Source organism: Natrix helvetica (assembly GCF_964273705.1).
Source record: "Natrix helvetica genome assembly, chromosome: 3".
In the NCBI taxonomy this organism is placed as follows: domain Eukaryota; kingdom Metazoa; phylum Chordata; class Lepidosauria; order Squamata; family Natricidae; genus Natrix; species Natrix helvetica.
In genome coordinates, this window is record NC_138549.1 from 125164936 (window position 1) to 125180106 (window position 15171).

The 15171-nt window shown below is 38.8% G+C and overlaps 1 protein-coding gene across 5 annotated transcripts in view; it reads left to right on the top strand.

Annotated features, from left to right (window-relative positions):
* Window positions 1-7561: 7561 nt before the first annotated feature.
* BLTP3A (bridge-like lipid transfer protein family member 3A) overlaps window positions 7562-15171 on the top strand; it is a 64023-nt gene continuing 56413 nt past the window's right edge. For all 5 annotated transcript variants that reach the window (XR_014175004.1, XM_081948527.1, XM_081948528.1 and 2 more), the window contains exon 1: window positions 7562-7703. Coding sequence is in view for 4 of the 5 variants with exons in the window: in XM_081948527.1 (XP_081804653.1) it covers window positions 7660-7703 (44 nt within the window). In the remaining variant the exon portion in view is untranslated. The remainder of the gene's footprint in view (window positions 7704-15171) is intronic.

Consider the following 15171-nt stretch of genomic DNA (forward strand, 5'->3'; position numbering starts at 1 on the left):
CTTTAACATTGAACAATGAAAAATTAATCATAATCTTAAGAACATAGAATTTGGAATAAACAGCAAAAAGCTAAATAAGATTTAAGAAAGTTATACATGGATTAAGGGTACAATTAACTTTGGAATAATTGACTTACTATAAGATTTTGGACTTAGCTATAAAAAAGAAATAGCTTCTTGTAAGACCAGAGTTATTTTAGCTAACTTGGCTCATAATAAAGATGAGATGTTTTTAGAAACTGGACACCAGAGGAAACTAAAGATTCTAAGTAGAAGGAAAATAAATACAAGCCTGCTTCTGGTGTCAGTTAACTGGCACTTACAAAATGACACGAAACTGCATTAGAAATACTAAAGGGGATCTTTGAAGAATGGAGCAAGAAATTTGTAGGTACAATATAAACAGTGTCAATAATGATGTCTGATCATATGAATAGATTATGTCCACAAGATGCTGCTGAGGAAACAACAAATGAGCAAATATTGTCTTACAAAACAAAGTGTCTACAGTAGAACTACAAATAACAGGCAAAGAAAATGACTTTTTCTTACCTGGATCTACAAGAGGCTTCTTAAACTCTTAAAAGAATGTCTGTGATGGAATAAAGAAGAATTGAACACAAACCAAATCCCACAAGAATATTTGAATAAGCACTGAAACTTAAATCTTAATAGTAAAAGGAAGTGGTAAAATTGGTCTATTGGATCAAAATTAAAATAAAGATACCTCCCCCCCCCTTTTTTTGTGTGTGTGTGCAAAGTTCTGCAAACCATTTATAGGCTTCTTGCTGACACCAGAATTAAAAAGTTGATGTTTTATGGGTTTGATTATAAATAAGGGATGGACTTAGGCCGTGATGGCAAACCTATGGCATGTGTGCCACACGCAGAGCCATCTCTGGGCAAACCAGCCGTCGCCTGTTCTTCCGGGTTCTGGCATGCACATGCATGCCGGCCAGCTGATCTTCACATGCTTGGAAGCACCGGAAACTGGAAGAGAAGCTCCTTGGCACACATGTGTGCACCGGGAAGCCAAGCATTAGGTTGCCAGCGCATGCATGCAGACTGGCCAGCTGGTCTTATATACAAAAAAGATAGAAAAAACTTCAATGTGCTGAAGCAGAAATTTATGTATTCAAAATTGGATGTTTTAGGTGTAAATAAACATAAATTAGAATGGACCACTTTAAATCAGATGACTACATAATATACTAGGATATGAGCTGATATAAATTAATGGAATGGCAAGTAAAATTAACAAGAGCATAACTATGTGTGTGGTTGACTACTAGGACCACGAAACCTGGAAACAATAACTCACACTCATTTAAAACCATATGCTCTACTGTGATAGGCACAAGCAAATAATCATGGCAAAGCTCTAATAAATATTAAAGCAAATCCTGTATGAAATTCTTTAAAAACAGAATGATAGAAAGCCAGAAAATCAAATTGCTAAAAACAAGTAGAACAAATAATACAGGATCGGCTGTGTCATATGATTGCAAATATATTTTAAGCCATTGAAAGATGATATGTAAAAATGTACATTTTTAAAATTAAAATAAGTAAAAGCATATAATAGGCCAGCAACAAAATAGGAAAGCACTAAAGCAACTAAACTGTTTAAAACTGCAAAAGAACAGGCACTTTAGAGGTTTAGCAGCTGTGTACCAACAGATAAGGAGAAATATGTGGCCTACAGATTTGAAAATACTGAAGGGGGAAGAAGAGGAGGAGGGGGAGACATAAGGGAATGTGCAAATTGCACCGTCATTATGCAAGAAACATTTTGATAAGATCTTATAAAAACAAGAATTAGAGCCATACATGGCTCCAGTGCCAACTGTCAAATGAATGCCAAGTGAGTGGGTATTTTTCAGAAAATATAAATAGATGTGATCAAATAGTTAATATAAGATGAATAATGAGAGGTTGGGAATATAGAATGGCTCTGATAATTGATTATGGTAAGGTCTTGATTGTGTAAATCCTGTCAAATGTGTGATAGATGTACCAGAACATAAAATTACCCTTCTGAAAAACTTACAATAAATAAGAAACTATTGTAAAGCCAGTGTCCGAAGGAACATGGCGGTTGAGAATAGGGAAGGGAATAACAATAATGCATACCCATTTAATATAATGAATACTTTATAAGAATAACAGAATTGAAAGAGATGATAGCTGGAATTAAAACAGGAGTCAAAATTCTAATAATTTGAAATATAGAGGATTGGAAATAATTCAGTCTTGTTAGGTGACAATAAATAATTATTAAAAGGTTGGTTATGAAAGTAAATATGGAGTGTGAAAAATGTGAAATATTGAAATTAAAACAAAACAAGATTACAACCAGAGGAATTTAATGTTGACAATTAAAATAGTACAAAAGTTTGTTGTTGTTGTTGTTTGGTTTAAGAATAAAGAAAGAAACTATGGTGTGTAAAGGAAATAAAAAGGGCATTAATCTTGGGAAGGAAGCCAAAGCTAATTTACACAAAATTAAGGCACATAAAGATATATCTATGAAAGTTATATATTTAATATGTTTATCGAAGACTAGAGGAGTGAAAGCTGGGCACTAGACAAAGAGCAAGACAATAGCTGTCTTCTAAATATCAATCCAGCAGGAATTAATAAGAGAGAAAAACCAATAAACGGCCCAGATTGAATATCGTAAATACTAATTGCCCCTTTGGAGTAATGATGAGCACACAAAGCTCACATACTTGAGCACATTGTGCAAGTGGGTAATGGATTTTAAAGGAGGACAGTTCTATTTGGCAAGATTGGAGGAAGTAATATCTGGCTTAGAAGACTTCCATAAGGCTCTCCCACTGCTTGATAGCTCTCCCAGGGAATTCTCATAGTTAATTCATAGTCTGGAGTTCTCTGTATAAAGCTTTCAGTCATTAGTTCTTTTCTTATCCTTAGGTGCTATGGAGAATAAATCCATATCCTCTACTCTGTGATATCCCTTCATGTATTGGAGGAATGTTATCATGTCTCCCTATAGCCTTCTCTTCCATAAACTAAACATGTCAAGTTCACTTAACTATTGTTTGTAGGATTTAGACTCTAAGTCTCTTATTATACTCGCTTGTCTTCTCTGCACTCGTTTTGGTTCCTCAGTGTCCTTTTTGAATTGTGGCAATCAGAACTGGACACAGTATTCCAGGTACACTTGGACCAGTGCAGCATATATATCTGTTGCTACAGCCCCAAACTGCATTTTGGCAACTGCAGCACAATTCTGTGGTTTACCAAACTTCCCATTCCTTCTTGCAATTACTACTACGAAGCTTAACATGTACCTGTGCATCTGTTTTTTTCCCTGCCTAAGGACAGAACATTACATTTCTCAACACTGAACATTTGACTGGATATGGCCCAATATTCATGTCTATTAAGTCCATCTTCAATTCAAATTCAATTCAAAAGTCCTGAAGACTAAAACATATGAAGAATGGTTATAGGAACCGGGTATGGCCAATCTGGAGAAAAGAAAGGCTGCGGGTAACATAATAGCAGTGTTCCAATAACTACCCTTTGAGGGGCTGCCACAAAGAAGAGGGGGGTCGACTCATTATCCAAAGCACCAGAATGCAAGACAAGAAACAATGGATGGAAACCAATCAAGGAGAGAAGCAACCTGGAATTAAGGAGAAATTTCGTAACAGAGAGAACAATTAACCAGTGGGAAAAGCTTGTCTTCAGAAGTTGTGGGTGCTTCATCACTAGATGTTTTTAAGAAAAGACTGGACAACCACTGTCTGAAATGGGTCTCCTGCTTGAGCAGGGGGTTGAATTAGAAGATCTCCAAGGTCCCTTCCAGCTCAGTTCTGATTGACTGATTGAATTGTTAGGTTCTTTATTCCAGTGTTGGCAATCAGCCTCAGCTTTATGGACATCCACAAAGTTTATGAATATCCTTTCTGAGGGGAGGAGCCAAAGTCGCGACGACACGATGTGCGATCTCAATGCTCTGAGATCACAGTCGATACTTTTGCCACTGGGTGGTCCAAATGGACCTAAACCGTCCGCAGAGACGGTGAACAGGCAGAATACATCTTGCTGATCTCAGGGACATTGCAAAGTCCCTGATTGATCCAACAGAAGTTCTTCAAGCCAGTGACAAAAAATCCAGCCATTTGGCTGATGAAGTTGGGGTGGCTCCAAAATGGAAGGATATGGAAAGAGAAAGTGTTTCCAGCTGGTGAGGAATTTTTACTGTTTTAAAAGTGACTGCCTATAAAAAAACCTTAAAGTTAATTTAAATTGGAGAACAGAAGAAATAAGCGGCAGAATTAAATTTGGACTGGTTTTGGACATTGGGTTATCTTACTTTTTAAACGCTATCTTCACAGATGGAATTTATGCAAGCCTTTTAAAACGAATGGATTAAGTTTCCTTCTTCTATTTTTTTTTCCTTTTACTACTCTCTGTAATCTATGGACTAAAATTCTCCTCTTTCATTACTGTGGGTGTTTTTCTAACTCATTTAAGAATCGGATTTTTTAAAAACTTGAAATACAAAAAAGATACAAAAAGAAACAAAGAAATACATTGTAACACTGCTAGAAGTTTGTGTATTGGAAACGAAACACTTTTTTCACTGATTATCCTGGCTTGGCACTCCAAGGTCTCACAGCTTGTTTATAGGAAGTGATAAAAAGAAAAGCATACAGATGTTCCTATGACATAAAGGTGAAATGTTATTGTGATGCTTAATTCTGTTAAAACCTTCTAAGCTAGAGCAGTAATGTTTGTTAGCTGGAGATAATGGCACAATTTCAACAGCAGAAAGAAGTTTTAAGTCTGCAAAAGATACTCTCAGAAATACAGAAAATATCAGATACACGTGAGAGGATAGAGAAGAAGTTGGAAGTTTTTGTGCAACTAACAGCAAAATATGATGAAGTTGAAGATGCTAATCAAATGGAAAAAGTGAAAAATGAATATAAAGAAATTAAAATTGCTGATATTTATGGTGATTGGTTTGTCTCTGAAAAGGGAAAGAGTGGAATACTGAAAGAGGAATTAAATGGAGGGGAAATCTACCCCAGATGGCAAGATACAGAAGAAGGGAAAACAAAAGAATTTATAGATTTAAAGAGAGAAATCTTATTAGCAATATCATTGATAACACTACCAACAATCAAAGATAAGATGATTAAGGAAACAGAAGAAGGGCATCGAAATTACATGAGAGATTCTACAAGCAAAGAGTTGCTAAGAGGAATCCATACAAAGTTGATTAAGGAGATGATTAGAGGACTGACACCACAAATGGCAGAAGATGAGACTGTTTTGCTACTGGAAAGATGCAGGTTGATAGATGGAAGAGTATAATTTAAAACTAGCTAAACTTAGCGAAATTTAGTGATAATAGATATAGTTAAATAAATAATTGTTAATGATAATAATGTATACAATGTGTAGTGTTATGATAAGTAATAACTGGATATGAATATTGAATGGTACCCGTGAAAGGAAGATGAGAAACCCTTTTGGATTATATATAAAGGTTAATAAAAATAAAAAAAGAATTAAGTTAGATTCAGTTAAGTCTTGATTATTAGTGGGGGAAATGATATGATGCAGGATATAGTCAAATAAAGGAGGGATAATGATAATAACATATACATATGTATGGGTACAACACAAGGAAATGAGATGTAAATTGTAAACTGATTTGGAAAGAAGGACAGAAAACTTTGTTATTAAATATGGATGTTTAGCTAGAATAGGACATAAGGATTTAGTGTCATTGAAGGATTTAGAAATAATAAATGAAATGCCAGTATGTGGTTATGTATTAAATCTTGGTATATTTTATGAAGGACGTTTAAACAATTATAGTCAAATGAAAACGGAGGTATAATGACAGTAACATGTATAAATATCTGAGTTAAAATACTTGAGTTAATATGAATTATGCTTGATGACTGTGGAAGAGATGCACGTAAGCCTTTTTGTAACCAACTGATACACTTTCTACAGTATGTAAAGAAGGAAGATTGTATGTGTTGTGTTTGTTTTGAAAATTAAAAATAAAAAAACTATTAAAAAAAGAATATCATTTCTGTTCCCTCGTCTAATTTATGAAGATGAGGAGCATTAGGCCCAAGCAGAACCCTGATATAAGTCCCTGCATACCTCACTCCATGTGAATATAATAGACCCATTAAGATCAACACCTGGGATATAGCTGTTCAACAAATCTATCTAGCAGTGGGATCATCCATCCCACATTTTTCCTGTTACCTAGAAGGAGACTGAAAATGTCACACAAATGCTTGTCTGCTAATATGTCTTGCGAACTGTTTTTGATAGTCAGAAACTTAGGTGAGGCTGCATCAACAGAGGGATAGAATCAAGATCACGTGAAGTGTTAATACCACTTTATAATGCCTTGGTAAGGCCACACTTGGAATACTGCATTCAGTTCTGGTCGCCACGATGTAAAAAAGATGTGGAGACTCTAGAAAGAGTGCAGAGAAGAGCAACAAAGATGATTAGGGGACTGGAGACTAAAACATATGAAGAACGGTTGCAGGAACTAGGTATGTCTAGCTTAAGAGAAAGAAGGACTAGGGGAGACATGATAGCAGTGTTCCAATATCTCAGGGGTTGCCACAAAGAAGAGGGAGTCAAACTATTCTCCAAGGCACCTGAGGGTAGAACAAGAAGCAATGGGTGGAAACTAATCAAGGAGAGAAGCAACTTAGAACTGAGGAGAAACTTCCTGACAGTTAGAACAATTAATCAGTGGAACAGCTTGCCTCCAGAAGTTGTGAATGCCCCAACACTGGAAGTCTTTAAGAAGATGTTGGATAGCCATCTGTCTGAAACGGTATAGGGTTTCCTGCCTAGGCAGGGGGTTGGACTAGAAGACCTCCAAGGTCCCTTCCAACTCTACTATTGCAGTTTTTTATTTTTGAATTCAGATAATGACTTCCTGAATTATCCACAACGAGATAAATCATGGCTTGGGGTTTAGAATAGAATAATAGAGTTGGAAGGGACCTTGTAGGTCATCTAGTCCGACCCCTTGCTCAAGCAGGAGACCTTATATATACCATTTCTGACAGTCCAGTCTCTTCTTTGCACGAACACAGACCAAATCTCCTTTAAAATGGAGGAAGCGGTTCTTTCTTACATTCAACATTCAACATTCCCGGAGATGCGGAGCTACAGTATTTCTTTAAAAAAAAAAAGCAGCGTTCTCTAGCGCCCGGTGAGAAAAAGCAAGCGCTAATCCAGACGAAGCTGGAGGAGCCGCGAGAACTTTTGCGCCTGAGCCGCTTCGCTGACAACCGGAGAGAGGTTGCTGAGGCTGCTACTGGCCCTGTGAGCCAATAGAGGGCGCTGCCACACCGCCCGGTTCGTCCCGCCTTTGCCCCCCCCTCCCTCTATCTCTCTCACCAGAGGGCGGGGGCGCGAGTAGCTTTGCCGGACTTCGCCGCGGTGGCGGCCGGGATTCTGGCGGAGTCTGCTTGGGAAGAGGGGGGGGGAGCGGTGGGGAGGAGAGGACGGAGGATGGCTGGAGCTGCCGGCGGCCGCGGCGGGAGCTGCAAGATCGGCGGCCGGCTACACAGGGAATGACGGGGCACTTGGGGCGATAGAGGATCCGCGTCTTGTCTCTGGCCCAGCATGGCTGGTCTCATCAAGAAGCAGATTCTAAAGCACCTGTCCAGGTAAAGGTGGACCAAGGGGGCTGGGGGGTCTCCTCTGGGGAGCTGTTCGAGGGGCGCCGAGCGCAGAAGGCAAGCGGGTTCGGTTGCTGGAAAATCGGGCCAGGGGCTCACGGAGGGAGAGCCAGTTGGAAGGGGCTCTGCGGCAGCTGAAGTCTTGCAAGCGGGGGGTGCAGGTTTGCGAAGCCCCCTGACCCTCCGAAGGTATTTCCGTAGCCACTTTTCTCTCCCCCCCACCCCCGTCCTCCTTTCCGACGATTGTTTATTCTTCCCTGGTGTGATATTTAATCACCTTCTCTACGATCAGTTTGCCCCTTTGACGTCTCTTCTGCCCTTTTCCCCTGTCTAGGGATTAGAGGAAATCCAACTGGTGGATATTAACATTGGTTCCTCTAGTTATCACCCTCCGCCTTGAGCAATAATATTGTCTCACTGTATTACCGCACTTAAAGGAAGGTCTGTTAAAATGGTCCTTTGTGTGCCTCTTTTACGCATGCAGTGAGTGAAGGTTGACTTTCAAACCCAGAGAAAGGTCTAAGATGTTGCTGATTTTTGTTTTGTAAAGACTATCTTCCTGGGTCGTTGCTTTTATCTTCTCATCACTAGTGTCCTAGACCCTTCAAGGATTTCAAATGAATGTTTCCTTTGCGAAACATAGGAAACATTGCAATGTAATTTTTTTTAAAAAATATATCAATTTAATCTACTTTATAGGGAGAATAAAATTGAAAAAAATACTTTGTGTGCAATCCAGAAGCCATGGAGAAAGTTTATATAGAAAAGCACATAAATGAGTAGAATAATGAATCGTTTTGTATTTTCCGAGAGAAAAACAGTAGCCTATTATTGTAAGTAGACACTCAGATTTATCTGACTTCAGGTAGATTTGCCAGCCCCATTACTTTGGGTGACATTTCCTTTTATTTTCACTTGTTAATGAATTGTTCTAGTATGAAATCTCTTGAGTTAAATATGGATTGAAGGGGAAAATGCAAATTACAGTGTGATCATTTAATCTGAGAAGCTTTAAAAGTCCCCAGATGGTTTTGCTTATGATTCTGACTAGGAAAGCAAAACCAGAAACAGAGAAGGAAAATAGATTAATTTATTCAAATCCTCGGTAGCTTAATACCCAGTCTGCATGTTATGGGGAATAAATAGCTTTGCCAGAGAGTCATTCTGCCATTTCCCCCTATTCCCTTTTCTTGCATATGGCAATATAGAATGGGATTCTGGTGCAGGAGAGTTGCCTTTGGTTACAGTGGCTTACTTCAGCTCACTGACTTTGAAAACAAAATAGCAACAATTGAGAATGTGCATAGAAGGGCAGACTTTTCTGATTTGCATCATTCTCCTTTTTAATTTATTATATGTTCCCTACATTTTTCTTCAAAGACACCAATCCCTATTGATTAGATTTGATCTGAGTTGTACTTGCTATGAGTTTTAGTAGTTTACAACATAAATATCCAACAATAATAACGTAGATTAAGTGGAAAGAAAGTGTCTGACTGAATGATGTTCATGGATGTATGACATTTTAAAGCTGTGTGTCTCTAATATTAGCCTAGCATTAATCATACTCATCAATTATACTGGCTGTCATATTGGAGGAATGATCATAATTCTGTAAAAGGTGATTATCCTTAAGTACCAAAGCGCTTTAATATTAAATACAATTATGCACAGATTCTATGAAGAGATAACATTGCTCGCATAAACAGTTTCTAAAGATGTACAATGTCAGTAAATTTCAATGCTGCCTCTAAATCCTTAGACTACTAAACATAACTAGTAAAACAGCCAAGAAAGAATTATAGGAAATATCAACAATATTCTTCATAATAAATACATTTTTATGAGGGTGCTAGCTGGCAAAATAGGTGATTTCCTGAAAAACAAAATAGTGTAGGTCAAGTGTTAGATAAATACTGTATAATGTTCTTGTAATGGAAGTGCCTGTTTTCCTCAGGGAAAAGAACTTAATTGTACGGAAACATTACAACCACAACTGAGTTCATAATTTTGATTGCTAAGCAATGTGGTCGTTAAGTCAGTTTTGTTCCATTTTACGACCTTTCTTGCCACAGTTGTTAAGTGAATCACTGAAGTTGTTAAGTTAGTAATATAATTGTTAAATGGATATGGCTCTCCCATTGACTTGTCCGAAAGTTGCAACAGGTGATCACATGATCTGAGACACTGCAATCATAAACATATGCCAGTTGCCAAGCATCTGAAGTTTGATTGCATGACCATAGACGCAATGGTCGTAAGTGTGAAAAACAACCATTAATCACTTTTTTCAGTGCTGTTGTAACTGAGTGGTCACTAAACAAATGGTTGTAAGTTGAGGACTACCTGTATTGATACATTAGTTATTGGACAGTGTGTTTTCTGAAAAAGCCATTGGCAAATATTAGAAATAATGTCTTTTGGGAGTGGGTTGAAAGTAGAAAAACTATTCAAGGATATTAGTGAAAAATATCTGCCCACGCCATTCAGTGATTCACAATTTGCTTGTAGTGTTTCTGTTCAATAAACTCAACACAAAAGAGTAGTGATCCTATTAACGTAAACGCTCTTGTTTCTCCACCTGGTCATGTTTCAGTGGAAAATTAAGAAAAACAAGTCATATTAAAATAAAAGACTTGCAAAATGTATAAGACTTTGGAGAGATAAAGGAAAGAGAATTGTTTTGAGTTGTAATGCAATTCATACAGTTTTCTTAATGTTTTTGTGACAGCAGTATGAGAGGTTATGCCCTTAAATCTTCTTTAAGAGCAAAGTTGAAAGGAGGGTTTGGGATAACGGAAAAATAAGGACAATAGAGAGTGCATTGGCTGAGGAGAGGAGACTTTATTTGGCTGAGTGTGATTAGACCTACAAGGAATTTGTTACAGGTGCAGAAATTCTCAGTATACATGCAAAACAATAGAATGATCATCATTGTAACAATAATAATACCAACAAAGGGGGTAGTAAAGAAGATAATAAGAAGGATAATAATACTACAGCCATGCTACACTGGGTAAATTACGTAGACATTAGACAATACCGTGATAATTACTGTAGGTGTTCAACAAAGTGTTGGCATGAAGGAAAAGAAACTGTCCCTGTGTTTTGTTGTTTTGGCATAATTGTTATTACATAGTTACCACATATATGCTCTCATTAGAAATGTTATCTCAGGTTTTACTAATAATGTACTGTAAATACATTATCAGGAAATAAAAACAAGTTAATTTAAGATTTTTTAATTAAGGTTTGTAGAAGAAAGTTAAAACAAAAATTAAAGCAAGTTTCTTTCACTCTCTTCCACTATCTTTTCACCATGACTTGCTCTGCAATGCTTTCTAAAGAGCCAGGAAGTCTAATGATTAAAAAAAAAGCAAGATAGATAATAGACAATAATTTAGGTAAAACAAAGAACATAATTTTAAGAGGCAAGATCAGTTTTATGAAGAAAAGACGCCTAGAGAGTGATTGGAGGGCCAGCCGGTCCGAATCCGACCGAATACTAGTAAGAATTCATATTAAATCCTAGTTAGTGGCGATAAAAGCGGCAAAGCGGCATTTTTCCGCTCTTATCGCATCCGCAGATAACTGCCCAGCCGCCCTGTTTAGGGTGTCCCGCTCCTTACTTAATCAAGGAACTGGGGAAGACCCCTTGCAGGGTAGGCTGAGGAATTTGTTCAGTATCTGCAGGATAAAATCGCTCAGATTCGGATAGGCTTGGACTCTGACTGGGTAGATTCGGGCGAGTCGACGGAGATGAATCTTGTGGAAACTATCTGGGATGAGTTTGACCCTGTGACTCCCGAGGGCATGGATAGGATTATGGGAAAACTCAGTGCTGCCACTTGTGTGCTGGACCCGTGTCCCTCTTAGTTAGTTTTGGCTTACCGGGATGTGACACAAGGCTGGCTCCAGGCGATTACCAATGCATTGAGAGAGGGGTTCTTTCCCACTGCCTAGAAGGAGGCGGTGGTGAGGCCCCTCCTTAATAAGCCAACTATCGTCCGGTCTCTGGAGGCTGTACGGATCTGGATGGGGACGAGCAGGCTCAAGCTCAATCCCTCCAAGACTGAGTGGCTGTGGTTCCCATCATCCCGATTTGTGCATCTTGTACCATCTTTGATAATAGGGGGAGAAATTTTAGCCCCCTCAGAGAGGGCCCGCAATCTGGGTGTCCTGGATAAGCGGCTTAGTTTAGAAGAACACCTGATGGCCGTGACCAGGGGGGCCTTTTACCAGGTTCGCCAGGTACTCCAGTTGCGCCCCTTCCTGGATCGGGATGCCCTGTGCACAGTCACTCACGCCCTCGTCCTTTCTTGCCTGGACTACTGTAAAGCTTGCTAAATGGGCTTCCCTTGAAGAGCACCCAGAGGCTTCAGCTGGTCCAGAATGCGGCCGCGCGGGTTGTCATGGGGGTTCCTAGGTGCTCCCATGTTACACTCCTTTTAGGCAGCCTGCACTGGTTGCCGGTTGTTTTCCGGGTGTGATTCAAGGTGTTAATTATGATCTTTAAAGTGTTCCATGGCTTAGACCCAGAGTACTTGCGAGACCACCTACTGCCACTGGTAGCCTCTCACTGTCCAGTACGATCCCACAGAGTTGGCCTCCTCAGGGTGCCATCGGCCAGGCAGTGTCGGCTGGTGACCCCTGGGGGAGAGCCTTCTCTGTGGGAGCGCCTTCCCTTTGGAATGAGCTGCTCCCGGAGCTTTGCATAATTCCCACCTCCAGTCCTTCCGGCGCACCCTAAAAAGTTGCCTTTTTCAGCAAGCCGGCCTGGCCTGAATAAAATAAAATATTAATTTTAATTGTTCATTTTAATTTAATTTCTAAATCTCATGGTAAATGTCTATTGGGTTTTTTGGATATTTTATTTAATCTTTCCTTTAACTTTTGTAATATGTTTTTATGTTGTACGCCGCCCTGTGTCCTTTGGGAAAAGGGCAGCATATAAGTCCAGTAAACTTAACCTAACCTAAGACAGACTGATCAGCTAGGGACTATAATTACAGGTATTCCTTGTCATAGAACCATTATAGACTCTTGTCCATTAAGGTCGTATGTTGTGAGGATTTTATTGCCTTTTTTCTGCCAGCATTTAAGTGAAGGTAATGGTTAAAAACCAAATGACACAGTCATTAAGCAAACTTATGGTTCTTTATAGGCAGGATTTTGCTGAAAACTGGAAGTGCTGATTTTGGGCAAAACTATTGTTGAAACACTTGACCATGGAACACTGCAAATGGCCATAAATGCAGAATATCACATTTAGTAATGTGGAGCTTAACATAATGTTTGTTGAATTTTTATTTTAATCTCCATCTTTACTTCTTCCAGCTTTTATGTCTTGAACAAAATGATAGATAACGTAGGACAGGTGAACAGGAGATAAATCTTCCTCTTTGAGATGCTAGATCCAGGTTGTCCATTAAAAGATTTTAACACTTGAAAGCATTACTTTCAAAGGGCATTAAATATTAAGAAAATAGTATTACTTAAAAAGTACAAACAGGTGGTCCTTGCTTAATGACCATGGCACTCAGCAAATGTTATTTAATGACTTGATCTCTTAAGCAAGGACTTCCCATATGTGCTTTTTAAGTACTTCAATGACCAGTAGAAAATAACATTTGTTCAGTGCCACCATAATTTCAAACAATCACTAAATGGCATTTGTTTCTGATCTTTGAAGCTAGAGCTATTACAATGCCCCTGCAATCATATGATCAAAATGTGGCCCTTGGTAACTTGCCTGCATTTACGATTGCAGGATTTGTTTCAATTCCCCTTACAGTCCTCTCTCCTACCCACCTCTGCTCTTTTGGCCACCTTGCACTCCAGCTGCCCTGCTGCCTCTACCATGCTGTCCTCTGCCTAGCACTCCACTGCCTTGCTGACCTGTGCTCTACCACTAACATCCCCAGCTGACCTGTATCATACCTTCCTCTGCTGACGTGTCGTACCTGACCTGATCCTTTGCAAGGCAATGTCAGGCCTCAAGCACTGCCTTTCTGCGGCCTCATCTGGCTTTGGAAAGCAACGCAAGACCAGTAGTTACCTTTGTGATGGGTTAGGCCCAGTGCATCTCATCAGCAGCGGGAGGAAGAAGCAAAAGACAGGCAGGAGTGGCAGAATGCAGGGCAGCAGGGGCACAGGCTGCAGTATGAAGCAGCAAGATAGCAGGGGCAGCAGATTTTAGGGTGGCAGGGATGATGGATGGTGGCAGAGTGCCCTAAAGGGGAGAAGAGATAGGTTGGTAGGGTCAAGCATGATTGTGACATCTTTAGGCAAGGAGAAACATGAAGTCCTCGCCTAATGATGGCACAATCTTGTCCTAATAACTGCAACTGGGACTATTCTGAACCACTGGCGCTAACGTCTACGATCACATGGTGTTTTGCCTAAACACAACACTTAGTGATGGAAATTCCAGTCCCAGTTAGGGCTGTTAAGTGAGAACTTCCTATGATGATAAATATATGTGGGAGGGCAGAAAGGGTTTGGGTAGTAAAAGTCTTGTTATGTTTCCAGACCTTTGGTGGAAATTGGCATTGCTGGCCCAAATCATATACTATAATAACAAACCTTTTTGGATAAAGAGAATTGTTGGATCAAAATAGTAAATTGAATGATAATGTATTTGCACAAAGCAAGGAAAACCTGTATGGTCACGTTGAGTAATATTATATATAATATATTATTTATATTATATTTTATTATCATTATATTATATTTATATTTATATTATATTTATATTTATTATATTATATCATATATCATATCATATCATATCATATTATATTATATTATATTATATTGCCATATGTATCCTCATGTAATAGTTGTAAATATTAGCTTCTATGTTAATGGTTCATGTTTATGTGTACATGCTCCCTTTTAATATGTGAAATGGCCATTACTATTATATGATTCTGGAGGCAGGGGGAAAAGAAAATTATATTACAGATAATAAGTAAGCGCTGGCTGTAGAAATGGCAACATTTTTAGGAGCCAGCATCTGGTCTTTAATTTATATGATTTATATTCATAGACACTACTATTGGGTGACAAGATTTTTCCAGCTTCTGTTTTAGTACCATCACACTTATTCCCCCCCCCTCGCTTGCTTTAAAGTTGAGTCAATCCCACTCTTGATTTATATGGATAAATGCTTACAACATCTGCATGTCCCCAGCGATCTTTCTACGTGTTGATTATCACCTCAAGGAAGCAGATAGTCTTTATCAGCTCCAGGTTGGACTGATTGGTTCTTCATGCTGTTTATAATACTGTTGGAAATCATTCCCAGCATCTACCTACTTTTTCTTGCTCTTTCTCAATGTCCACTTTCACAATCATATGTTTCCATTGGAAAAACATAGCCTTACTTGCTCTAATCTTTATTATTGTAGAAATATCTTTATCTTTGATGATCTTGTGTAAAATTGCAGCACTT